The 27,364-nt window shown below is 39.9% G+C and overlaps 1 protein-coding gene across 1 annotated transcript in view; it reads left to right on the top strand.

The window, feature by feature from the left end:
- Positions 1-27,364, top strand: part of GBE1 (1,4-alpha-glucan branching enzyme 1) — a 1,706,938-nt gene that overhangs the window by 1,108,450 nt on the left and 571,124 nt on the right. The window contains exon 9 of the mRNA XM_044071842.1: positions 23,102-23,273. Coding sequence (XP_043927777.1) covers positions 23,102-23,273 — 172 coding nt within the window. The remainder of the gene's footprint in view (positions 1-23,101; positions 23,274-27,364) is intronic.

Here is a 27,364-nt window from a genome sequence, read left to right as displayed (position 1 = left end):
TAGGTGGACAGTTGTTTCACCTTTGATAACCACATTGCCACAACAGTCAGGAAATCCTGTGTGGCACACCTCATCACTATGGGCTTTTCATCCAGAAAAAAGGTAATTGTCCCCCTTTACTCATCCCTCATTAGACCCATTATATAATACATTGCCCCATTTGGTATGTACCTCTCAAGACATCTGCAACAACTGGAAAGGCCGCAGAAATACCTCACTAAAAGAATCACAGGCCTAAAGCAGATGGCCTATGCTGACAGTCTAAAAAAAAAAAAAAAAACTCCAGCTTATTGCATATAGTCTACTCAGAGGCGATCTCTGCTTAACATACAAGGCCATGTCAACCCCAGAGCTGTTGGACATGCTACACTTAAAGAAAATCTCAATCCCTCAGAGCCACATGCTCCAGGAATCTTAACCTTGTCATCACAATGAGCAAAACCTGCTGGATGGATGGGTTCCTGACCCAGAGACTCCCCATACTGTGGAATAGACTGTGCACATACTTGCCCTCTTCAAAAAGAACCTTGACAATTGGATGGGAGAAATGAAATTCACCCAGGGGATCACGTCAGTCACCCTGCTAGATGGGTCCAGGGAATTGTTATGGCTAGGCTTGTATAGGCCCTATGGCCGATAGCCCAGTACTAACCTATGATTAGAAGAGTGTTAAGCAGCTGCTTTTTTATTTCATAGGCAGGGGATTCCTTTGGTAAGAGATCTAGCATCCCAGTGGGTTCTGTAGATTTAGAGCATTTAACAAGTGTCAATAATTTTTCCAACTGTATTTGTATGTTATAGATCAGACATGGTGGGGTCATTTGTAGCCCTGTAAACCAAGAGGAGGTTACCACTTAACATTCTGTAAAAGTTTAAAAACAGTTAACTGGTTTGGATAACCTATAGACAACATGACTGATTTTCTTAGAAGCTGACAGAGCCTCTCAAGTTGGTCTCCATGACTGGATCAGCCAATACCAAAGGAGAGCACTATATACTTTTATGGGTCAGATCAGAGAAGAGTAGGGAGAGAAATTATTACTTTTGATATAGTGGATGTACCTTTTGTGATTAGTTATACCTGGTGGAAAACATTCACCAATGGTAGTTGTCACATAATAGTGGCCAATTGAGAGCTTGGTATCTACAGACCTACCTGGATATCTGATAGGATCCCCTTTCAAACGTTGATACTGTTATCTATGTAATCTCAGGTGGCGATGCATCTGAAGGAGTACTGTGCTGCATTTTTTTTTTTAGATCAACTTTTATGCCATTGTTTTACTTCAGAATTTACTGTGGCTAAGACCATCCTGCAGGATGTGAGGTATCAATTGGAAAGTTGATTACCTCACTGAGTTTGTAGTCATTGATAAACTTTGTCATCCAGAGCCCCTTAATATTAAAATGAACATCAGAGAAGCTCAACCAAAGTAGGAGTGGACCTAACATGGAACGCTGTGGTATGCTACTTATGACTAGCCTTTTGGAAGAAAGCATGCCACTAACCCTGACCACATGTGTTGTGTGTGAACAAGTTTGTAATGTAGTGTGTTACATAGGGGATTTCATTTAGTGTTGAGAACATGAATGATACCAAAGTGTAGGGACAGTGTCATATCAAGGTTGGTAGTTTGCACCGTTTTACCATTATCCAGTGCTTCAGTCACCTGTCAGAAACACTCAGACTCAGCAAACAGGACCTACCTGTCAGAAAGCTGAACTGGTTGGGATGTAATGATTTTAGTTTAGCTGTGGCATTATTTGAGTTCCATAATTTGTTCCTTTATTGTTCAGATGTTGCTTGTCTTATGCATGCAAAAGAGACAAAGCGGTGCATAGGTTCAAGATATTTATTGTACATGACGTTGTTGGGAACTGTAACTGGAACATATACTTAAGCTAACTGATTCACATATTACTTCAAACACACTTGAATGTCCATCTCCATTCATGCCTCCATTCCCTTTGGCTGACTGTACAAAATGGCACTGTTTTTCAGTACTTATATGTATGTGCTATCTAGCTACAGTGGCTTGATAGGAACATTACCCATAATGATCTACATCCTCCTTTGATTTGTTCGACATGTAATAGGAGAACAAGACAATGTATATGGTTAAGTAACATTTCAATATTAATAACAAATCAAACTCAAGTCCAAGTCGCTGTGTGTTTTGGATTGGGTCTGGAAATTCTGCCCAGTCTGGTTACGTATAAATTTTGACTGTTTAGCAGCAGGGACAGTCTTTGCGGAATTCTTCTCAATAGGGACTTTGGGGATAACATCAGGATTATTTGAGGAAAATGCACTGTCCTGTGAAATGAGAACAAGTGTAATGTCACTCTGAGAAATAGTATTTGGCACAGGTAATCTGCTGCGTCATCTGTTCAAAAACTGCAAGCATGTCTTAGGTTTCTTCTACATTCCAATCCCTCTGACCAATGTAGGATCTCTGTGCCTCACAGACATTTTTGATAATACCCACTCGGTCTTAACCTTTGGTTGTTTGCATCCTTACACTGTCTCCTTGTCTTAGTGGTCTAAGTTGTTTGCCAGATTTATCGTAGTACAACTTTTGTGACTGATGTTTCTTCAAAAATTGGGTTTTGATCCCTTTGTTCTTTGCATTTGGAATCTGTAGTTTACTGATCAGTAAGGTTGTTCTCTTCTTTAATCTCTAAGCAGGTGAACCAAATAAGTTATCTCAGGGAATCTTTTTGAGATTGAGAAGGTTAAGGAAAATGTCAGTCCCATCTCTCAGATTTCTCTAACCAACATTTTGCTCTTTGAACTGCATGCTCAGCTAATCCATTTGACTGGGGGTACTCAGGACTACTGCTAACATGGACAAAACCCCAATCCTCAGCAAATTTCTTGAACTAATGAGTGGTAAACTCTGCACCATTGTCAGATACAACTTTTTGTGGAAAAATGTGTCTTCAGTTTTGTAATGACCATGCTGGACATTAATTAGGAAGGTAAGTTTCAAACCATTTCTAGTAAGAGTCTACTAACACTAAGTAATGTTGACCATTGCATTTGAAAATATCAGTAGCAGCTATCAATCATGGTAATTCAGGAATCTGGTTTAGCTGAAGTGGTTCTTTTTGTTGGTGTGATCTAGTACTATTGCACACACAACATGCTAGAGTTTCTTTCTTTATATCTTTTGACATAGAAGGCCAAAATACTATGCCTCTTGCGTTTCTTTTGGTAGAAGCAGTACCCAGGTGTCCATGATGTAAAATCTGGATGTATTACTGGTGTAACACTGAAGGAATAACTACTTTAGGACCTTTCATGAAGATTCCATCTTTCACCATGAGCTCATCTCAGTAAGGAGGGTATTTATGTATGTTTAGTGGCAGACTGGTTTGTCGCACTGGCCATCCTTGACTAATAACATGTCAGCTTTGGAAGAACAGGGTCTAAAACTGTGTGTTGTCTTGAGTTCATCAAGACGCGGTAAAGAAAAATTTTTGACTTCCATGACTTCAAAGTCTGGTTTCTCATCGTCATGCTGTTGTGTTGTTTATCTGTGTGCTCTTGACAAAGCATCTGCAAGGTATAAATATTTGCCTTTTGTGTAGACAATATTGAAATTGTATTTGTGCAATTTCAACATCATACGTTGCAGACGTGCTGAGGCTGAATGTATTGGCTTTTTTTTTTTTTTAGAATGGTCATTAGAGGTTGGTGATCAGTCTCTAATCTAATAGATTTGCCATAAATATAATCATTTAACTTTGAACATATGAAAACTACTGCCAAAAGCTCTTTTTTTCAATTTGTGCATACTGTGTTTCAGTTTGGGTTAAAGTTCTGGACTCGTAGGCTACTGGTATGCTTTCTTGAAGACATGGTGCACCAAGATCATACTTAATATCACAAGAAAGAGTTACTGGCTTGTGAACATCATCTCTGTGGGTGGACTGTTAATTTTCTGTTTCAGAATATCAAATGCTCTTTGGTTTTGGTTTAACCAGGACCAGTATACATTTTTGCATGTCAACTGGTGTAACTCTGCTGAAAGCTTACTCTGGTCTGGGATGAACTTTCCTAAATAGTTGACTATACCTAGAAAATTAAGGAAAGATGTGGAATTGGCATCTCAAGAATTGCTGCTTGCTTAGACAGATCTGGTTGTAAGCCAGAACTAGTAAATAAATGACCCACATAAGTAACTTCTCTCAGCTTGAATTTGCACTTCTGAGGATTCAGTTTAAAATTGACTTCACATGCATGGTCTAGAACTTTTTTGAGGTGTCTATTATGCTCGTCTTCACCACTCCCCCTACAATAATGTCTACTGTAATAGCACATGCATAACCTGAAAAAGCTTGCTCCTTCGCATGTTGAGAGACCACTGGTAGAATTTATGCAAAATGGTATTCTCAAAAATCTGTACCTTCCAAGTGACATACTAAAAGTAGTTAATGAAGATTTGTAATCCAACAAAGTCTGCCAAAACAAACATTTTGCATCCAAGACTGAAAAAATTGATGCATTTGGCATCAGAGCTGGTGCTTCTACTGAACGCATCGGATGATGAGGAAGTTTAAGTACGTTGTTTAAATCTCTCGGATCAGTACATATTTGAATATCATCTGAGCTTTTCTTATGAGCTACGAACATGGAGGGATACCCATTCAGTTGGTTATTTTACTGGAGTTATCACACCTAAACTCACCATTTTGTCTAGTGCTTTTTTTACTTTACTCTGCATTGCTACTGGAATCTTCCTTGCTGATCTGTCAACTGGGATTATTTTATGGTTTAACCTTGTAGAATGTGACTGGTAGCTTGCCAAGATCATATTTGAAAATAGCACATTCACAAATAATTTTCTGTGTAAAACTGTTGTGGTTGTTCAGACTTGTATGGTGGACTTCTTGATTGAAGTCGGACCCATTCTCAAAGGTCTTTGAGGCCTAACAATGATTGCACGTGTTTTTCTGACTTAGTAAAGTTGCAAGTCATAGCTGTTTCCAGCAGAATGGCATTTGAGAACTACTGCACCATCCGTTTGGATCTCGTCACCACCATAAGCAACAAGTTTTGCACACTTTGCTGAATCAAGTTTTTCACTAGCTTTCACTTTGGCAAACACTTGGGTTGATACAACACTGTACTTGGTTCCTGTATCTGCTTTAAGCTCTAGAGGTTTTCAATTAATCCAGACAGTACAAAATGTTTCACTCTTTGCTGCCAGATTACCAGTTGGCTGATAGTTCACTGTATTAATTGTTTCATGCACCATCAACATAAAAAGTTTGCTCACGTCTTTCTAACTGATCTGCCTGTTTCTTTGAATGCTCTCTCTTAATAAAAGTGTGTGCCAGTTTAGACTTACAAAAGCCTTTTCAAATTATTCCACTTTTTACATCTGTGACCTTGCTGACCAAAAGCTAAGCACTTTTCACGTTTAGGCTCATGGTTACCTTCACAGTTACGACAGTTAATAAGAATACTTGTAGCTGCCCCATTTGTTTTATGGTTAAAATTGGGTACTGCCACATTCTTCAGTTTATACCTCTTATTCATCTTATACCTCTTATTCATCTTACCTTTGTGTCTGTCACTAGCTACATTCATACTAGTAGGCACTGTTTGAATGCTTTTCTCATTTGTAAGCATATTTGTGTGTTTCTGTAGGGTCGAATATTTGCAAATCTCTATGGCCTTGCTCAATGTTAAGTCACTATCTTGAAGCAAAATCTCCCACTGCATCATTATTAACACCACACACATCTGTCCTTTATCAACTCATCTCGCAAATAACCAAATCTGCACGTTTTTGCTTTATTATGATCTACAGAGGTAATACCCATGAGATTGATATAGGACTGTAGTTCCTTGGTGGATGGGGGGGGGGCTGTGTAGTGGCACCACGGTGGCCACTCGCCAAATCTCCATCTTCAGGCACATGTCCATTGGACAGAATGAAGTTAAATAGGTTTACAAGAGGGATCAGTTAAAATGTGTTTAAAATTGGTTAGGAGACAAGTAGATTTTGAGGTAGTTTTGGTCCTGGGAACCATTAATAATCTATTATGGGTATTATTTGGAGGTGGTAGGGTGACTTTGTAGTGGGGGATGTGGGTTGAAGTTGGAGTTGAATTTATCTGCAAGTACATTGATGTCATTTGGACTGCATAAACAAGCACCATTACAGATGAGTTCAGTGCAATATTGGTTACTGTTACCGAGATTGCCACCATAATTAAAGATGGCTTTATAATGGTCTCTGGAGGAGGTTGCAATATTTAGTTTTCTTTGCCACGGTATGATATTTCGTCTGGTCAATTCACAGATAGAATTAGGGGGAATTTCAGTTATTCTTTAGGGCAAGGAATTTCTTCCTTTTGTTGTATTTGTGTTAGCTGGATTCTGCCATATTTGTAGATTTGCCATTGTATTGTGCGGGTGAAAACAGATGCCTTTGTGCAGTAATTCAGGTGAGAATAAAGGTTTGCACTTTGATTTGATGCCCAAGGAGAGGAGACCTTTTGAATTTCTTAATGGCATCTGATAGGGCAGAGAGATTAGGCCTAGAGAAGTTCCTGAAAACAGTGGTGTTGGTTGATGACTTGAACTGGGTTCTAAAGGAAAATAGAATGACCTTGTGGTCTGTCTTGACCATAGATGTGGAGAAGTGGTGCATCGCAGACAGACTTGATATTGATGAGGGGGAGGCAGAGTAGGTTTGTGCCCTTGTAGAGGGAGAAGTCCTTCTTTGATCTAGAGAACTGGATGGAAGTGTGTGCCAGTTAAGATATGTCACTGATGAACAGGAGGAGTGTGTTAGATTTCAGTGGCTAATGAGTCAAGGTGGTTTAGGTAGGTATTGTGGATATTTTGGATATATAGGGTCTGTAATTTGCAGTGGTATGGTAATTTACTTTCTTACACTTGGATGACTAGGAGTTTGTAGTCATTATCGTGCTGGATTTGTTGTGAGGCAGTAGGTTTTCAGATGAAAATGAATGTGCCCCTGCTATCACCAGAAAGTCTGAGTGAGTTACTAAAGCAAAGTAAAGAAGTAGTTTTTTGAAAACACTGGAACCAAGTTGGTGACTTCACAAATATGTACGCAATCTAGGGTTGGAAAGACTTCAAGGTCAGGCATTTTGTAGTACTGAGCAGCACCAAATTTGAAGAAGCCTGATCTAAATGTAATTTGAAAGGGCTAGAAAACTAACTTTGCCTAACCCAGCCACTGGGGATGCACAAGCCAGTGCATTTCTTTGTGTCGGTCCCATCCCCGGATAAATGGGGAGGGTTGCGTCAGGAAGGGCATCTGGCGTAAAACTTGGCCAGATCATTCATGCGGACACCAGTAAATATTTACATACCGGTTTGGTCTAGGCCCGGGTTAACACTGACCACCAGTACTGTTAGCCAACAGGGTGCTGGTGGAAATTGGGCTACTCTTGGCTGAAGGAAGAGAGGAGGGGGGAAGGCATGGCCAAAGTCATGAAGAGAGGAGAAAGGCTAGGACTGTGATGGATGTGGTGAGAGAGGACAATGCAGGTGGTTGGTGCGACAGGGCAAGATGCAGAGGATAGGAAGAAATGGAAACAGGTGATCCACTGTGGTGACCCCTAACGGGAACAGCCGAAAGAAGATGATGAGAAAACTAACTTTGCCTAAAAAAGGAGGCTGTACAGTGGAAAGTGTTTTAGACAATATGCAAAAGCCCTGCAGAAAAGTGGAGGCCATCCCTCGTGAAACAGGACTGTACTATTTCCTACCATGCTGACTTGTATTGGATCTCCCTGGAGTGATGCCAGTTAATATAGCCATATACTTTCAGTTTATATTGTGGCATAATTTGCAGTGATGCTAGAATGCTGCTCAGGACCATTTATTTTTCTTCTGGACATGGTCGTGTTCACAGAGAGCTCAGCCATGTCTGTTGTCATCTCCTACTTATGGACAATCTGATTATATTCATAGTTGAGATACTAATTTAAGAACCCTCATAATATCCATGCTTGGCCTGGTAACTTGGAAACTCTGGCAGTTGTGACCTGTTACAAGGACCTTACCTTGGGTGACAGCATGATCAGATGGATTTAAGGGTTTAAACATATTGCTCAGTTGACCTTTGTTGGTTTGGAGTTAATGGATGCAGTTGTATGTGTAGTGTGTTTAAAAACAGTGGAAGCAAATGAGGCAAGCATATACTCTCCACCTTTTTGTATAGTCCAAAAAATCTTTGAGAGGAAAATTCTTTTAGACTTAAGCACACAAAGAATTTTGTGTTCGGTACTACTGGAGTGGAGGTGTGCTGCATACTGACATTCTTCATGGAGAGGTTAATCTCTAATTTGAGCAAATTATTAAAGATATGTAAGGTTATAACCCTATGTGGTTTTCAGTGTAGATAAGGCAGTTGTGCTTGTGTAAGATGACCAATATTAGCTGGCTAGCAGCAGACAAATTAAGTGCAGATTGGTTGTTGGGTTTTAAGGCACTCTGCTAGGTATGTCCCTGAATTTCTCTTGTGCTGCTGAACTGTTCAGCCATAGGCAATTGATATAGTCTCAAGTAAGATCACATCTCCTAAATTATTCTAAATGGCATCTGCTTTTGCCACACAACTGGCTTATTCGCGTCATATTTTAATATTGGAACGTCTGTAACTAGAGTCTTCAGCATTTAAAATTAGTTTCCATTTTCATAGCCCACTTCTAGACTACACCTCATTCTAACAGCTTTTATTGATGCATAGTTATCTCAGACATATTAGGTACAGACTTTGCAAAGATAGTACATCATTCCTAGAATCCTCTGTAATACATGCTCATATTCTGGTTTTGATAGTTTTGCAGCTACTATGGTGGTTTGTGGTGGTCAGTCCCACTGCTGTAACATTGTGATTCATGTGCTTCAGACTTGTCAGCCTTATTTTATATATGCTCTTTTCAATTTATATCTATGAGAGTTTCTTAACGTAGCTGTAAAAGGGCCTGTAGTTACACATCACCTGGAACAAAAATAGTAAATACTTGATGGCTTTCCTGCTTAGCACTTTACTTTCGCATGTTTGTCACTGAGGCCAGTTGCATGTTTGTCACTGAGGCCAGTTGCAAAGAGAACCAGTTTCAGACAGGTTTCTCTGGGGTTTCAGAGCAATTAGAGGTTGATTCTTCCTCATTCTAAGCCAAAATGTATTTAAAGATCATCTTCCCTAAAGGTGTGGTTGTGTGCCCAAAACTGTAATGAAAATATGTATTTTTATCATTTTGTAAGTTAGAGGCTTATCTTGGAGTTGGATGAATATTTCGAGATGGACTGGTATCACAAATACACTTGTTTTGTCCTGCTATTAGCTGTAGGGTACTAACAGTAAAAGCAATGGGCACTTATTCTAGAGTAGTCTGAGAAAATTGGGTGGTCAGTGTCACTGCAGTCAGAAACAGGCAATTATTTCTGACATTCTGAAAAAATGCAAGGTGTTGCTTTACTTCTGGCACACAAGTAATTTTGCCAGATTCAAGTTTTGATAGAGACACGGACAGAGATCACATAAGCGTAAGGTCAGTGAAACTAAAGACAGATATGCTGTTAGCTTAATGGTGTACTCACAAATAACTAAACCCATTCAGTCTCATTACCTGCATCCCCAGGTAGCATCACTCTTAAAAGTATACACCACTTGGAACTTGAGCTTCATTAATAGGCTTGCCCATCCTGTGTTCAAACAGTAGTGCAGTACTTCTGGAGTGTTACTTGCTGGCTTTTAAATTTGTGTTGCTCAGAACTTTGTCACATTCTTTTCTTCTTTTTATATATAGGAAAATGGTATTTGATCTTTAACAAGGAGTGGTATCCCTTTAGACTAGCCCACATTTCCATCTGTAAATGGTCTGTACAGCTGTCCTTAAATTGGTTATTTCTTGGGGGTTGGAGGGTGAAGTCCAAGAAAGAGAGAAAAATACATGGTCAAAGCAAGTTCTTTCTGAACATTGTATATGTTCAAGAACCAAACAGTTTCCAAGTGCATTTTTAACTGGATTTTATTGCAACCTGGCAATGAGACACCCACTGGAACATGCTGCTATTGGATGGTCTGCTAGGAATGTGTCTGCTTTCAAGTCCTCCTTATAGAATTTGTCACATACAGTTGTATTGCTGCTACCAACTACCTGTTTATGACCTTCGCAAACATTGCTTAGACCATGATTCCAGGAGTTGATCTCCTTTGGCATCCTAGTGCTTTGGGAATCTGCTTTCTGAGCCTTGCTCATTTTTTTTTTTGCCTTCTCACTTTAACATCATAGAGAACTGGATTTAATTTGTGCTGTTTGGGATTTTTCTTGCCAACTTTTTACTGCAAAGAACCATTTAAGTCTGCTATGTACTTGTATTAGTTAATATGCAAGAGCACCTTCACAGTGGCTGATTAATACAAGTCCATAGGTTTACAGTAGTGCTTGATTTAATAGATGGGACATAGGCTAGCCACAACAATTCCCACTACATGCTACCCTATCCATAAGTGACTATGGTTGTATTTCCAGTTTCCCATCCATTCGTCCAGGTGCACTTGGAGAGTGAGACAGCTAGGTGGTGGTGGTTGGGTGAGATATCCATCTTACCAGCAGGTTCTGTATATTACCATGAAGGCTTGAGGTCTAAAGTGTGAATGTTCATGGTGTTGCTGGTTCTGTAGATATGAAGTAGGTCTCAACGACAGGGTCTTTGGAGGCCTTGTATGTTAAAATAAGATCACCCCTGAGAGATGTGTAGGATGCAGAAAACAGGACTGGGTTTTGAGGTGATCAGCATAGGAAAAGGAGATCAGAACCTTAGATGTTTTACTTAAGAAATGAGGTCTTACGAACTGGAACAAGTGCATGCTAAATGGAGCATTTTATTAGATAATAGATCTAATGCGTAATGCATGGAGAAGAATTATAGCATTCTTGGACTTTGAAGATCTTCCCTGCTCATCTGATTTCCAGTGATATGAGGATTTTCTAATGATTGGATATGTGGTGGTCAGAGCGCTCGGTCAAATAATGTACCTAACCTTTTGATAACTGAAAGTCCTGAAGAGGGTAATTTTGCTATGGTAGCAGCAGGGACTGTTCATAATTTCCAAAGGCAGGTATACTACACTTTTTTGCATTTAGTTTAAAGCCGTAGACTCTGCTGCATTTATTTGTGCGTGTTAATCCTTCTTGTAGGGGTAGAACTAGTATGGACAATAAGACTGATAAAAGGGAAACTGGAGTGAATGATGAAATACGATTGGGGGCTCGCCCTAAAGGACCATTATTGCAACAGAATTTTTTAAACAATCTACCTGTTCCGGTCAGAAAGAAGGGAGCATGGAAGCGCTCCTTGAGCGAGAGCAGAGACTCGCAAAGCAAAAAGAGATTCCTGGACTGACTACTACTGGTAACAATATTGTATACAATATATCTAGTTATATTCTGAGTCCACATGAACTTTATGTTCTAAACAAGGGACTATCGTTTGTTCCCAGTAAGGAAAGTATATATCACGAAGTAATAATGGATATCATGATGTTTTGCAGGACAGCTGCTTTACGTAACATGTTTGGTAGTAATGATACTAATAGGGTGATGTTGAGACAACCTAGTACTTTTGTTCCTACATTTACTGCATCTATGAGTCTCTTTATTAATGCTTGTGAAAAAGATTTATTGGAATATTTTCAAAGGGGCTTTACACAAAGATATTATAATTTGACCCCCATACAGAAGCAAGCCTTATATGATTTAAGCAACAACCATAGGGTTACCATCAAGATGGCAGATAAAGGGGGGGCTACTGTGGTCATGGATACCAGCTTTTACCATAATAAATTGAATCTTTTACTATCTGATTTGGAGACCTACACACCAGTGAACCCACTTAATGTTAAGTTAATTGTAGATAAAGTGCATATAGGTTTGAAACAACTTTTACAGAAGGAAGTTATTAGTGAGGAATTATATAACTTCCTCAAAATAGAAGATGTGGTGACCCCTATTTTTAAGGGTCTACCTAAAATACACAAATCTTTAGATGATCCGCCTATTAGACCCATTGTTTCAGGCAGGAAATGGGTGACAGAAAATATTTCGATATGGCTTGAAACTACACTTCGGCCTGTGGTGGACAATACAGAGAATATTTTATCTGATACAGGGGGTTTCTTGAGAGCACTAGGAGAGGTACAGAGGGGACCCAATAATGACCCATACCTTATGGTGACCTTAGATGTAGCTAGTCTTTTCACTGTCATTAACAATGAATATGGTGTTACAGCTATAGGAGAACTTTTGAAGACACGAGAGGTTGAGCAACCCAAGATAGATTTGATAACAACAATGCTACACTTGGTGTTAGACCATAATGTCTTTTTAGGTCCTGAACAACTATATAAACAAGCACAGGGTGTAGCCATGGGCACACCCTGTGCTAACACCTATGCCAACCTCGTGCTCTCCTATTGGGAGAACCAGTTCATTTATAACCATCCAGTTTGGTGGTCCTATGTTAGGTTATATAAACGTTACGTGGACGATGTCTTTATTTTATGGAAAGGGGAGGCATCCTCTATAGACCATTTTGTAGATTACCTTCATTCCACTACTCACTTTTTCAGATTCACCAAGGTGGTTTCCTACACCCAAATAGATTTCCTGGATGTCTCAATAGTACAAACTAGCACAGGATTCACCACTGGACTACATAGGAAGGAATGCTGGAAAAATACGCTTTTAACATATGATAGTATGCACCCACGCTATACCTTTCCCAGCATTATACAAGGACAGGTAAGCAGGATATCCAGGATCTGTACTGAAGAATCAGTTTTTGAAGGGGAAACTAATAGGTTGAAAGGTTTTCTACAAGATAGGGGTTACCAAGGCGAAATGGTTAATAAGACCATCTTGCACAGTAAAGCCAAGAGGGGATATAGCCATAAACCATGGCTACATTCTCAAGCACCACCAATTAGAGATGATAAAAAGGAAGAGCGTCATTTTAAAATGATGTTTACATACAGTAGTAACATCATGGACATCACTGACATTATAAAGAAAAATTGGAATATCCTAATCAGTGATGATAAGGTTAAGAAAGTTGTAGGTCCCCACCCTATGTTTGGATATAGAAAGAATAAAAATCTTAAGGATATTCTTTGTGGGGAGCACACCTTACAGGACAGAATATATGTTAAACAAACTGGGAGCACACCATGTGGAGCATGCAAGGCTTGCCCCTATGTTAACAGGAATACAACTTTTGTGCACCACATTACAGGTAGACATTTACAACTAAAAGCTAGGGCAACATGTAGGACCAAAGACATTGTTTACCTGGCTGAATGTAAGTCTTGCCCATGTTTTTATGTGGGCAAGTCTAACAATATGTTCAAAGTAAGGATGCTACAACATCTATCAGCCATAAGAAATGGCGATATACACAATGCCTTGTTTAGGCACGTCAATGAGTTTCCAACACAACTTTAGTTTTAGGGCTATTGTGAATATTAAACTAAACAAAAGAGGGGGGGGACATTAAACAACTGACAGAGCTCATTGAGTCCAGGTGGATTATAGAGCTTATGGCCCATAGATGGCCTGGTCTTAATGACGTCATACCAATGAAGCCCGCCCTGAAAAATAGGCGTTTTTTTACTAGTTTATGATTGGTTTATATTTATTTTAAATAGTGTTTGATAATGTTTGTGTCTTTGTCTGATGAAGGGTAACACCCGAAAGCGCTAACATTTTTATTCACTGTGTTTTTGGATTTTACTTGGTTTTTAATAAAGAATTTTAGACAACAGCAGCATCCATCCGGAAGGTTTTTTGCTTGAGGGTAGAAGAGACATAATGTGAGTTAATGACGACACCAAGTTTGCAGTCATTCACATCAGCTTTTATGTTAAAGGAATGCAAAGGAATGCCAAGCAGGAAAGACTGGCAAGGCTCAGTACTGTGGACTCCATTGGTAATGAGTATCTCGGAAGACAATGTGCCCCGTATCTTGACTTGCTGGGTTCTACCAGTGAGACAGTCTGCTGCCTAATGGATGACACTGACGTTTACCTTTGAGTGACTAGCTTGTGTGTCATGCACAACTGCAGAATGGTGTTATAAGACTTGTCCAGTTCAAGGTACACAATGTAGACCAATTTGCCTTCATCCAGGGCAACAGAGGTTCTCAAAGAAGTCTGGCAAGTAGGGCCTAAATCTCTCAAATTTAACTGGTTTGGGTCAGTGGACTGCAGTCTTCTGGCGTTTGAGTTTATAAGGTCTGCAGTGTAATAATGCATTACATTGCTTTGCAAAGAAGGCTTGTGAGACTTCCAAGTCTGTAAGTTACCAGATCAGTAGTGGAGTCTTCCGTGTAAAGGATGAATGACTGCAACTAATGTTCATCATATTGATCAATGTAACAGAGGCTTTAGGTATAAGGGGTTATATCCTGCCAAAGATATAACAGCCAGCTTGCAAAGCTTCAGGGCTTTTTCCACACATCTAGACTGTCAGACAGTTCAGGTTGAGCTGACTAAATGATGAGTTTGGGCGCCAAGCCCTTCAGAGTTTTACTGCTGCTGAAGAGTATGTTGCTGTTAGGATTTCGAGGCTTGATGAGCAGCTTGGTGGTATTCCTTTGCTGGGCAGATAAGTTCCCTTTGGGGGAAAAACTTCCATTTTATAAATATTTGCTTTTTATCACTTTCCTCTTCAGGACTGTTATTTTAAAGGCAGTAGTTTGTGTTTAAATGACTGTCACAAGACTGTATCTTACTTTTAAACGGGGGTACTCTTTTTATCCTGTCTTTTTAAAAGTTGTATAAAGCAACTGAAAACCATTTTTTCTGCAGAGAAATTATTTTACTTTTTTTTGACTGGCAAACTGGTTTACACTGCTTTTTACTGTGTTTTTCTGCAAAGAAAAAGTGACTTTTAAAGACTTGCAGTTTTTATGGGCATTTGCTGCTTTTCTTCCACCAGGAAAGAGGCACCATTTTCAGCTTGACCATGGAACAAAGTATTGGTTCCATGTCAGCCCTCCTTCCAGCCACATAAAGGTTAAACCTACAGCAAAGCTAGCAATTTGCCTCAGCCATATGAGGGTGCATCTGCTGTGGCCACTTGTACTTAGACCACTCATCTTTTACCCTGGATCCCTGTGATGTAGCACCAACATCCACTATGGACCCAGAGGTTAGCCATGTGTTCTGTGGCTTTAGGGGTCCCCTCAGTAGAAAAGGTGGAGCCAAACTTGCGGGTCCTGAGAGAGGGAACAGGAAAGGCTTGTGTATGGTGTCAGAATGCCCATTGTGTTGATCCCTGAGGAAGCTGCTACAGCCATTAATAACATCGTTGTCTCTGTTTGTTTTCAAAAAGAAACTGAAAACTAAGCATATGTATACTCCACCTCAAATTTCCTTAGGTAGGAGTAGTTTACTGGGTTTGGCTCAGGTTTTAATTCAGGCTGTTTGATCCTTCTTGTAAAGTAGCTTTTTTTTGAGAGATTCTAGATTCTGAATCTGAACAGAAAGGTGAAGGGGCATATGCTAAAAAGGCACAGAATGTATACATTTCCTCAGTCTTATTTATTTTTTTTTTTTGCAGTGTTCCCAAACCTCACCCAGCAGCTATAGGTTTAGTTGATCCCAGTGCTGTTAAACACGTGGTTCCAATCCTTCTCTTTCTGATAAGGATGGAGAAATTAAGTATGGGAAAAAATGTATACTTCTGAAGCTTTGGTTTTCAAAATTTTGAATTCTCAGGCTTGTGTGCCAGTTTCTAATTGTGAAATAGAGGAATGTTTTATTTGCATTTTCTTCTTGAGTAAAACTCTTGTTTTTAAATGTAGTTTCTTCTATTGCACAGATCGATGTTCCTTGTTTACCTTGTGTGCATGACTCTGTTAATTCAGTTAAACCTCAGTTCAAAGAGCTTTTTATTCCACGGGGAAAAAACAAATGCATGTCCAGATAAATTTCTAAGATTTTCCACGCAAACTTTGGTCACTGCAAGGGAATATCTCAGGATTTTAGGTCTCATGGCTTCTGTGATTTACATGATACCCCTGGCAAGACTCCTCATGAAAGACATGGTGGTATATATAGTTTTATTTGGTCATGACATCAGCATCCTTTGTCTTTTCACATCCTAGTGCTGGGGTTTGTCAGAAGAGTGCCAATTTGGTGGAAACAAATATCCTTAAATCCAGGTCACCCCTTCTCAATCCTTGTTCCAAAGCAGTCAGTCACCACAGACACCTCTTTGCTTAGGGAGCAGTTTCAAACTCATAAATAACAGAAATGCTTGCCCTGATCAAGGCACTCAACTCTGAATCATCTTTGGTCCCCGGGACCTCAAGTTTACAGATAATATAACAGTCATGTGGTACATCAGCAAGCTGTGGGAGTCCGGATATATACCCCCTTTGTAGACTAGCCATGTTGGCTTGGAATATAGCTTTACAGCCCAATCTCACTCTACAGGCATCCTACATTTTCTCAGAGCCAAACTGTGTTGCAGGCAAGCTGACCAGGACAGACCCTCACAAATAGAAACTTGATCAGGGGATCTTCCAAGATTTAATCAGTCTGTGGGGAGTTCCTTGAGTTAGACCCCTCTGCCTCTTCTCTGAACAGCCATCTAGTAAGATTTTGTTTCATGACTCCATGCAAGAAGGCTGGGAAGACAGATGTCTTCTTTTTCTTGAACAGGAATGTTTCTCAATGCATTCCCACCCTTTCCACTAATATCCAGGGTACGTCTGTAGATTCAGAAGGAATTCCCCAAATTTATTGTGATGACTTCCTTTTTGCCCATGCAAGCATGGTTGTCCCTTCTTTTGGAAATGGCCAGCTGCAATCACCACAAGCTTTCCTCACAGACTGATTCTACTAACACAAAAACATGGGTGTTTGAAGTGGATTGATGTTGGGGTGTGTCACTTGCCTGCCTGGATGATAGTGTCATAATTCCTTTTAGACACCTGTTTACTGAAGACATGCAGCAGGTACTAATGGAGGCAAGAAAGCCGGTTACATTAAAATCATATTGTCACAAAAGGTAAAGTTTTGCTAGTTGGTGTCGTCAACATAACTAGCAAGCATTCAGGGGCTAGTTGTTCTCTAGTTTTACAATGCGTGAGAGTTATTGTGCTATGATCTTTCCTCTGTCTAGGTTAATTTTATTGTCCATTTCATTATGTTTGCCCAAGGATCCTCCTCTTTAAATGCAGTACCATCTCAAAATGTTTTTGAAAGGGTTTTGCAAATTAGGCCTCCAAATTAACTGTTGGCCCCTCCTTAGAATCTTAACTTTGTGTTAGAAATGCTAACACATGTTCCATATGAACCAGTTAGCGTGGTTAACTTGAGGTTCTTAGCATGGAAAACAGTTTTATCGATTGCTCTGACTTCTGCAAGAAGATTGAGTTTCAAGGTCTTATGGTGAGTCAACCCTATTTCATTTTCCATAGGGACATGGTTTCTTTGAGAAATGATCCTTGTGCCTAAAGTGATATCCAAGTTTACTTTAAGCCAAACTACCTTTCTCCCCATTTTCTTTCTTGAGTCTAAAAATGAGGGAGAAAGGATACTCCATACCTTTGATGTCCACAGGCAAATAGGATACCATCTTGGCAGAACTAAATCTTTCAGATCTTTAAATTAACTGCTCATTTCTTGTGAAGGTAAGAAGGGGGTGACAACCTGTGTCAAAACAGACTATTTCCCAATGGCTATCTAAGGCCGTTACATTTTGTCATACTCTCCATAAGAAAGCTATTCCAATCTGCATCTAGCCCTACTCTACCAGGGCTACCTTGACTTCATCTATGGCTTTTGGGAATGAGTTGGATCATAGAAGTAATTCTAGTTGTTGTTGTTTGGTCCTCTGTACATATGTTTACAAAGCTCTATAAGCTTTATTCCTTGTCTAGGTCCAAGTCAGGTTTTGTAGGACCATTCTCTATGGGCTGTTGGACACTTCTTCTTCCACCTATCAAATGTAGTAATCTAGGGTAATTTACCATATAGCCAAGGCTACTGCAGCAGTGATCAGTATGGTGAACATAGTACAGTTGTGTAAGTAGACTTACCACAGCAGTAGACCCTCCCTCCCTTCACCCCCCCCCCCTTGTTTTTTGGTGTATTTTTATGCTACGATGTGGAAATTTATGTATTTTTTTCCTGGTATTCTTTCAGTGCTGTCTTCCTCTCTTTCTGGCATGAAAGCTCTGAAGGGTTTGGCACACAAACTTTGTCATCTCGAGCTGCCTAAAAGTTTGAAAGTGCAGGAGGCCCTGACACTTTGGAGTCTGGCAGGTTATAACCCCGTATAGCTAAGGGTACTGAAGCAGTGATCATTGGGATTTCTACTGTTATGGTAAGTTTGCTTAAACAACTCTACTTTCTGCACAACTCTCATACAAAACCATGAGAGGCTGAGGTTAAACTGTCTATGGAGTTGGTAGGAAGGCAGGCTGTTGCATTATCAGGTCCATGGAATTAGTGTTTTATTTAATTTTTTTTTTTTTTTTTTAATTTATCCCAAAGTCTTGAGGACTCATTCAGTAGGGAAAGCCTCCCTCGAGGCATGGTAGTTGGGCAATACAAGTAAATAATAAATCTGTCTGCTGACATGCTGGCTATATCTTTAGGGGCACAATATGTAATGTCAGTATGTATGATTTCTGCTCAGTCATTGGTGCCATTTCTAAGTCTCCTGACTTAGCTGCAGAAGGAATTGATGTAATAAATGTTGGTTCTTATTTCACCTTTGTGGGTTTGATATTTTAGTTTATTGCCTAACCTCCCAAGTTGTCTTGTTGAGGTGTGGCGTTTTCAGTTTCCTTCCAATGGACAGCAGATTTTTACTTCTGTTATATATCTTAAGGCTGGGATTCCACCGAAAAGGTTTGTTTTTAAGCTTGACTTTGGCAGAAGCCGAAATTAAGGCGAGCGAGTGTGGCAGTCTATTGTTTCCATGCCTAGGGGAGGCCATCTAGACTTTAAATTGGCCATGGAATCTCTGTGGTAGTACTGGTGAGGTCTTTAGGCTGCATGCTAATGGTGAAGCCACTGTGTTGTGATGAGGTTTAACCCGGGGGACTTAAGTCCGGTACTCTGGAACCCCTGATAGGGGAACATACTGAAGTCTGGAGTCTTAAGAGTTAGCACACATAGTCATGGCAGCATGAAGCATATTTGTTTGTAGTTTTATAAGGAATCTAAAGTATGAATAATAGAAATCCCCAAGGAGAAAAGTTTGGTTTGGTTTATTTTCAGGGTTTCAATCTTGTTTTTATGTTTTGTGGGTTACAGGAGACATGGAGGGGGGTTTAGAAGAGGAATTTGCGTTTTTAAATTGCTAGAATGTGATAGACATGCACAGAGGAGTATGGTGAAACATGCAGTAGTTGCAGACAGATGCGCTCAGTACAGGGTCTAAACGTGATGAGTATGAAGTACTGGTGGGAAAGGTGTGCTGTCTTTCTGTTGGAAACATCCTTCAATAATGCAGATGTCCATGTTTTCTAGTGCTAAATGGGCTTGTAGAAAAGGCAGGTTCTTGCTGAGGCATCTAGCATTGAGCATTACTATCTTAAAACTGTTGTGGTCAGTTTTGGATAGGTTGATAGAGCAGATTTGCCTTGCCTAAAAAAGGCACAATGGGCTGGTGAAAGGTTTGGCCAGTATATGAAACCCTTAATGTGAAAGATCCCATGTCATGCCTTGAGAAAAACAAGTGGAGTTGTCTGCTATCTCCATCCAAGTTGACACACATTGGAGCCCTGTTGCATTACTAACCTAATTGTTGAAGTAAATTATTGTTTTTAATATTGAAACATTATCTTTGTGAAAGTAGATTGCAGCTCAAGACATGTACATCCCAAGCCATTCACACCCACATGAGCAATAGCCATGTCATAGTTAATGTCTTGATAGCCCTAGTCACCTGTCATATCTTGGCCCCACTGAGGTGGCTCACCATCACCCTAGCTGTATGTCTCACTGTGGAATCGCCTGTAACTAGTACATTACCATGCTTTTTTGTCTGACCCATGAATGCCCTAAGAGTGTAGTAGGACCGGTCTGGTGACTCTGCTTCTTAGTGTTTGTGAATAAAGATCAAATGTGCTGGGATCCAGTTAGCTGTTGAATTTTGCTTCTGAGGCCTTTGAGTCTTAAGAAGAGTATCTCTATATAAGAAGGCTTTTTTAGTGAGTGGTATGCAGATTTGAGGTAGGTAGGGGCACTAACAAACTTCTGTGGTGTATGTATCTAGAGAAGACGTTATTCCCCCAACAGGGTCTGTAGTGGTGGTAGAAGTAAATGATCAGTGAGAATTATAGAGTCTAACTAGATACCTTGAGTGAGTGCTCAGTTTAGCAGTGTAGGGCAAGGAAAGTGGTCTGTATTCCCAGTGTCACAAATAGGTGACTCGTGACAAACTTGTACTTATTAGGCTAACCAGTGGTATACTATTTTAGGTACTTAATACTCAGTAGGAAGGCTTACAGAAAATAGAATGTGATTTGATGCATATCAGAATGGCTTTACAAAATATAGACTGCAAAGACACGCATGCAAGTTTTACTTGGAACCCGTTTAGGTTAACTGATCTGTTGTGCAGCTGTCAAGTTGGAAGAGAGAGGCTCTTGCAAAACAGAGGACAAAAGCTAGGCACTCCGCACAATGAGTAATTGGATGCTGAGAATAACTGGAATAAGCAGTCATTGGCTAACTAGCTGCACAGGCTGAACACCTTGACACCAAGAGAGAATACAGAAAGCACAGAATAAGTTGAGGTTATGGAGATATGGATGAGGAAAAGGTAGACTAGTGCTATATTCACAGCTCAGTTTGAGGCATGCTACTGTAGAGTGCACTCTTCCCTGCAGCTGCACAGTGAGTAACTTGGCCAAACTGAGAGCAATTTAAATAGAAGAGAGAAGCATAGCAACTGACTGGTTAACTTTAATCCAAACAGCAATTTGCATCCATAAATAAGTGTCCCTCAAAGTGAACTGTGACTATAATCTTTTTCCGTATGCATAGTACCATAATTTTTTAATAAGGTAACTTGCTGCTGAGTTTTAAGGCAGTAAAAAAGCAGCAAAATTAATTGCAATCAGTATTCTTTACTAGGAAAAACAATAACATTTCTGTTGATGCTGAATTGTCTAGTACTAGTCAAATGCAACTGAAAAGTCATGATCAGTTAATTCATCAGGGCTCGGTTGTGCAGCTCGTAGCATGCCAGTCAAGTATAGAGCAGTGGTTTGCACAGCTGAGCAATTTAAAGTTGACAAGAAATGCTCAGTAGATAGCAAGTTTTAAAATAATACCAGCGGCAATTTAAACACCCAAAACAGCAAATAGATGCTAGCTTGTTTCTCTCTGTCAGCTCAGAAAACAGTCAAATGAAGCTTATTTGTTTAGATAGATACTTCAGCTAGCATCAGTGGATGGGATTCTTCGAAGCTGGGAAAGTATATAATTTTTACATTCTTTTTTGTGTCTTTCAGGTGTGCTCACTCGGTACATAGAGTTTAGACTGTAGCACAGTGGCAGGCCATGCACGTCTAGCCTTGTGTATGACATTTGCTCGCTAGTGCAGGAGCTGGATATTCACACCTATTTAGCTGTAATTATCTGAAGCAGAAAAACAACCAATTAACCCCTAGAGGACAGTGTGTCAGATAACCTTGTATATCTTGGTCAGATAATATACTAATATGACCAAAGGTATGTGTGTGTTGATAGAATTGTGTGTGTTGCATACATCATATATATGTATGCATGTGTGTGCATGTATGTACGTGTGTGTGTATAACTTCTGCTTTGTCGACACAATTTGGTTGGCAAAGTATATGCTTGATAGTAATGTGCGATCGCTACTTTACCAGTGTTGGGGAGTATCACCTTTCCTCAGTGGTGTGCGAGTAGCAGGGTGACTTCCTATCTGAAAAAAGAGTTGCATGCTGTGTGGTTATTTTTCAAAGCATGCATATTACAATATCAGTATAGTTTCCCTACTAATGTGTGTGCACATCTTTTGAGTTTTGGTTTTGTTGTTTTACAGAGTTCATGTCGTTGAAGTCGGAAAAATCCATTATGCATAATTGAAAAGCAGCTGATTGCAGATATCAGCTTTTTTGTGTGTGTGAAATCATGAGCCAGCGGACCTCGGGGGGGATTTGCCCTTTCCCCACTATAATGCAGTCTCAGAGGTGGTATTTATTAGTAGGGGACTTTGTTCATACCCTCTCTTGGAGTGTCATATATATATATATATATATATATATATATATATATATATATATGCACACACACACAAATGCAGATTGTATAAACTACATGTTCATATGTTGCATTTTGTGGCAAAGCACATGATATTAGTGTTTATTTTTTACATGTTAATATGCTTCTGCAGATGTTAATGACCTTTTATAATTTAGGGTGGAGAGTACTGCTGCTAGGTATCCAAGGGTTACAAGGATGCCTTAAGTCTTTTTTTTTTGAATTTCCACCTGTATGTTACCCCTTTTAAGAATATTTGACTGTTATGCTTTTGTTTGTCTTCATGCTTTGATACTGGTTGATAAGTTTGACATTGTTTGGGAGCACTTTTGATGAGCCCCCCCCCCTTTTTTTTGTGTAGTTCAGTTGTCTGCCTTGACTGAATCATAATTTTCTGGTATGTGTACCAATGTTTTGTCAACAAAAGTAAAACAGAAGTTTTCTTCGTATATTTTTCAGTTAACTTGGAACTACATTTTATCATGTACATGTGTTGTAAAGTTTTTTGTTTTTTTTCATTCCTGCTTTAGAAATTAAACACCAAGTTGAATTTCATATCCCAACACAGTCATTTTTCACTTGAGACTTTTTTTCTTGACCTTTCTGTACTTTATCTCTTGGGTTACATTCATTATTACCAGCATCCAGAGTGTTAACAATTTGTTGTGTGGTATCTTTAAGGTAAATATGCCTGTTTTGATTTACCTTGTGAAATTACATCCAGATGTATTGATTTCTAATTATGCACACTCTTGCACACTGATGCATGGCTTTTCTTTTAATAGGCTCTGGTTGGGGATAAGACATTAGCTTTCTGGTTGATGGATGCAGAGATGTATACAAACATGAGTGTTCTGGTTCCTTTGACTCCAGTTATTGACCGTGGAATACAGCTTCACAAAATGATGCGTCTCATTACCCACGGACTTGGCGGAGAGGGCTATCTCAACTTCATGGGTAGGCTGCTTTGGCCATATATATTTTTTTGTATTAAAGTTTATCATGCAGACAAACTTAATAGTTAACCTTTAATTTTTCAAGCTAATCTAGGTGGGATGCAGCATTTTCTTTAAAGGATAAATTACGAAAGTTCACTGAATGAAGAAACTCTATCATTTGATTATATGAAAGGCATCCTTGGAGATCAGAATAATGCCATTTTAAAGCTAGGTAGTTTCATGTGCTTAATCGTTGCAGTTATAATCTGTGGTAGCTACAACCTTTATCATGGTAGTATGCATATACTTATCTTCAGGTGTCTCTACAGTGAATATTGACTCCCGCATGCACAACATGCTGTGTTCATATTTTATAAATGAATAGCAACACTGGCTGTAGTTCCACTTTAATGTAAGCATTGTTAAAAACGGGGAAAAATCAGGAATCACCATTTTAATGCAAGTTAGTATCAGCCAGCACTGAGATAATTTTATTATGCATAGGGATCGTCATGCTGTTGACCACTGTGATATGGATAAAAAAGCATGAACAGAGAGAAAAAAATACTGCTTTAAGTAGTGCACCTTTTCTGCTTACAGTGTTCTGAATTTTAGCTTTGTCATACTTCTCTTTCTAGCCTTTTCTTTTCTCCCTCCCCCGCAACATCAACCATAGAGTATTAATTTGACCCCATATACCATACTGCCTTTTTGTGGCTTGTAAAAATTAAGTTGTGGATACGTGGGTAATTCTAACCTTCAACAGCATCTTCATTACACATGTTCTTAATGTGCAGTTTCATTTAGTAGTGCAACCAAATACCTTTTGTTTTTAGTCTGATGACAAAGGAGAGGAGTTTTCCTTGACATTTTGGCTAGTAAAATCCCACTATCGCTGTTTGGGGGAGTATTTTCAGGCCTAGCAGTGGAGCTACTGTTAATGTAATACTCTCTTCCATTTCATTCCCACAGCAGGGAAGTCGAATGATTCCACCAAACACCACCACAATACATGAAAGGTATCATTTTGCTTTCTTAAGACCTACCATCCTTGGATTTTTTATTTTTTTTGTTTGTGTTGAACTTTTTTTTTTTCTAAGGACAGATTTTCCACAGCATTTTTAATGTTGCTTTTTATTTCCCTGGTGAATTTGTACCGTGACTCCCCTTCCTCTACCCCATAGGCTAGTTTGGTCCTGTCTACAAGAGAACACACCACTGTGGCCCATTTGATATCCTTCCACATCACCGTTGCATATAGTCTTTGCCCAAGAGATCTCCTCCCAAAGATAGCCCAGTGTTTGGCCAGTATAGCAGAGCCTTTAGCACTTGTAGGTATCATATGTCACATGTATGCTCCCCTAGCACAGCATAGCCCATTAAGGTGACGTTCGGATACACACCTCAGAACTTCTTTGCCAACAGTTTGAATGCCATTTTTGAACACTGGTGTGGATGCCCTTCTGCTGTGCTGGTTACCAAACAATGTTTTCAGAGAAGTGCCCTGTTGAGGTTTCTTCTCTTTCCCGTCTGTTGTGGTTATTACATTTCTCATCCATAAAGGGAAAGTGTCAGTGTTGGGGAGTCAGATTCCCCATAAAGGCCATCACAACTAGTCTCTCTCCTGCTTGGGTGCTTCCCATGATTATAAACAGTGCTCTGTCTGCAAAGTGTTTGTTTCCAAGACCCTACGTAATCATCTTTCCACCTTGTCCATATACCTAGAGAGCCAGTGTGTGAAATTGTTGGCTTAGGCTGCTATGGTGGAATTCTTCCATCCTGAGAGCCAGCCATCTGCCAAGAAGGCCAAAAAAGTTGTATCTGATCTGGCTGCTGTCCAGCACCCCAGGACATCTCTCTCAAGGCTGGTGAAAGCATGGATGACTATTCTGTAGCTGCTTCAGGTTCCACTGCCACAACCCTGTCAGAGGCCAGCATGGATCCAGCTTCTTTCACATCCATGGAGGCTTTTTCAAACATCTGTACCTGACTTTGAGGGGGAACCTTGGCTGATTATCTCAGAAGGACTGAGCGGAATAACTTGGATTCCTATGACAATTATTGAATCTCGCCAGGAGTCTTGACCCTCTGACGGTGTTTTGTGTGGATGTCCTGCAGAAAAATAAGCAAAAAAAGTGTATTTCCCCTGTTAAGGATCCCCAATGTGAATGGCAGGATTTTCACTTATTGTTTATTTAATGCTTTGATGGTCTTGAAGACTCCTGAGGGGTTTCTGTGCCTGCTTTTCCTTGGTCATCCACTCCACTGAAGAGACCCAAGGAAACTGGATTCCTCAGATGAGGACCAGAACTCAGAAAGACCATTTAGTTTAATCTTCCCAAATCCAATCCCCTTTGGACTACTGATCAGAGGAGGAGGATCTATAATTCCGGATTCCCCCTGGAAGAGTTGTCCATTGGGGGATACAATTACGTGCATGATGGATTAAAATAAGTGAGATTGTTCTCAGTTCTGATATTCAAATCGGATATATTATGAGCTCCTACAGATGAAGTCTTTAAAGCCATTTGGTGTTCCTCCTGTTCTGGCTGCCCTTCTCGACACCACCTTAGCAGTGTCTGTGGCCCCTGAATCTTAGCCACCTGTACTCAAGAAGCCAGATAGATTCTATAAAGTTCCTGAGGAGAATTTTTTTAACCAATGGCCTTCTGCTGACCCTTTAGTGTCAGACTCCTCTGAAAAGCCTTACAAATTATTGCACTCTACTAAGCTGTTGCCTTCTGATAAGGTTAGTAGGGCTATGGAAGGGCTGGATAAAAAAGTGTACACTACTGCCATTTTATCCTTTAGGGCCATCAAATAATAGACTCTTGTGTGCAGGTATGTTTTTGTCCTACTTTCTCAGGTTTCTATGGTGGTTTCTGATCTTCCTTTCCCTGCAGGGATCTACTTCTCAAGTTGCCCTCCGTTCAGTCAAGTGCAGATGATGTCTCTTCCAGTCAATGCTGCCTTTGGTTCATTTATGAGAAGTTATTCTTGGCTTTGTCTTCAGGATTTGCCAAATGACATTAAGACCAAACCTTTAGATGCTTCTTTGGATAATAAGAATCTTTTTTGGCTCTGATCTTTTCAAGTATCTCCAGGACTAAGGCCATACAGGAGGTAAAGCATTTTTTTTGTTTCTCCTATTCCCACATTTCATAGGAATTATCCCTCTAAGTATCCTTTTGTTTGTGGGCAGTCTCACCCTCCTCCCAAGGACAAGAAGGCTTCTAGCTGCGTGCCTCCTGCTTAAGTCTACTTAGACTCCTGCCTCCCAGAAACTTCCTTTCCAGGATAAGCTGGGTTCTATTCAGTGGTTTGCTTCCTTTTGCCATTGGCCAGGTTCCCTTGTCCCCTTCATCTGTCCCAGTTTCTTCCAAATTGGCTACAGATAAATTCAGACTCTTGGGTTCTTTCCATTACTCATCAGGATTAGTTCATGGTTTGAAAATACCTTCCTCCTTTTTCAGGCATTCCTCAACCTCCTCAGGAATAGCTTTCATTTACCCAGAGGTTTTTCATTATCCCTTGGCTCAAGGCACCATTCAGGCAGTGTCTTCTGCTCTGAGGGAAAAGGATTTTACTCTGGATGTTTTTGGTCCCATGAAAGGAGGGCAGTTGAAGACCAGTACTGGATCTTTTGCTGAACACCTTTCTCAAGATTCTTTCCTTTTGGATATGTGCAAGTTTCTCTTCCTCTTTTACCCTAGACCTTTCTGGTCTCTCTGGATCTCAAGGATACTTACCTTCACATCCCATACATCCTGTCTTCAGGAAATGTTTAAATTTTTCTGTTTTTTCATTGCATTTTCAGTTTTCTGCTTTGTCCTTTGGCCTACCAAGTGCCCCAAGGGTATTCAACAAATGCCTCCTTCCTGTCCCTTGCTTTTTGCAGGGTTCATGAAATTCAGATCTTTCCTTGTCTAGATAATCTGCTTATTCAAGCTCCTTTCCCCAGTGCTCTGCTACAGGCTCTTGCGTTTACTACTTCCCTGTTAGAGTTTGGGGTTCACCATAAACTTCCAGAAGTCAGTTATGACACCTTCCCAGGATCATATTTTCCTTGGTTGCAAGCTTCACACAGTGTTGCCATGCTGGCATATCTTC

The sequence above is a fragment of the Protopterus annectens genome, chromosome 5.part0, assembly GCF_019279795.1.
Source record: "Protopterus annectens isolate FY-2018-M chromosome 5.part0, PAN1.0, whole genome shotgun sequence".
NCBI lineage: Eukaryota > Metazoa > Chordata > Ceratodontiformes > Protopteridae > Protopterus > Protopterus annectens.
This window is presented reverse-complemented; position numbering and strand designations above follow the sequence as displayed.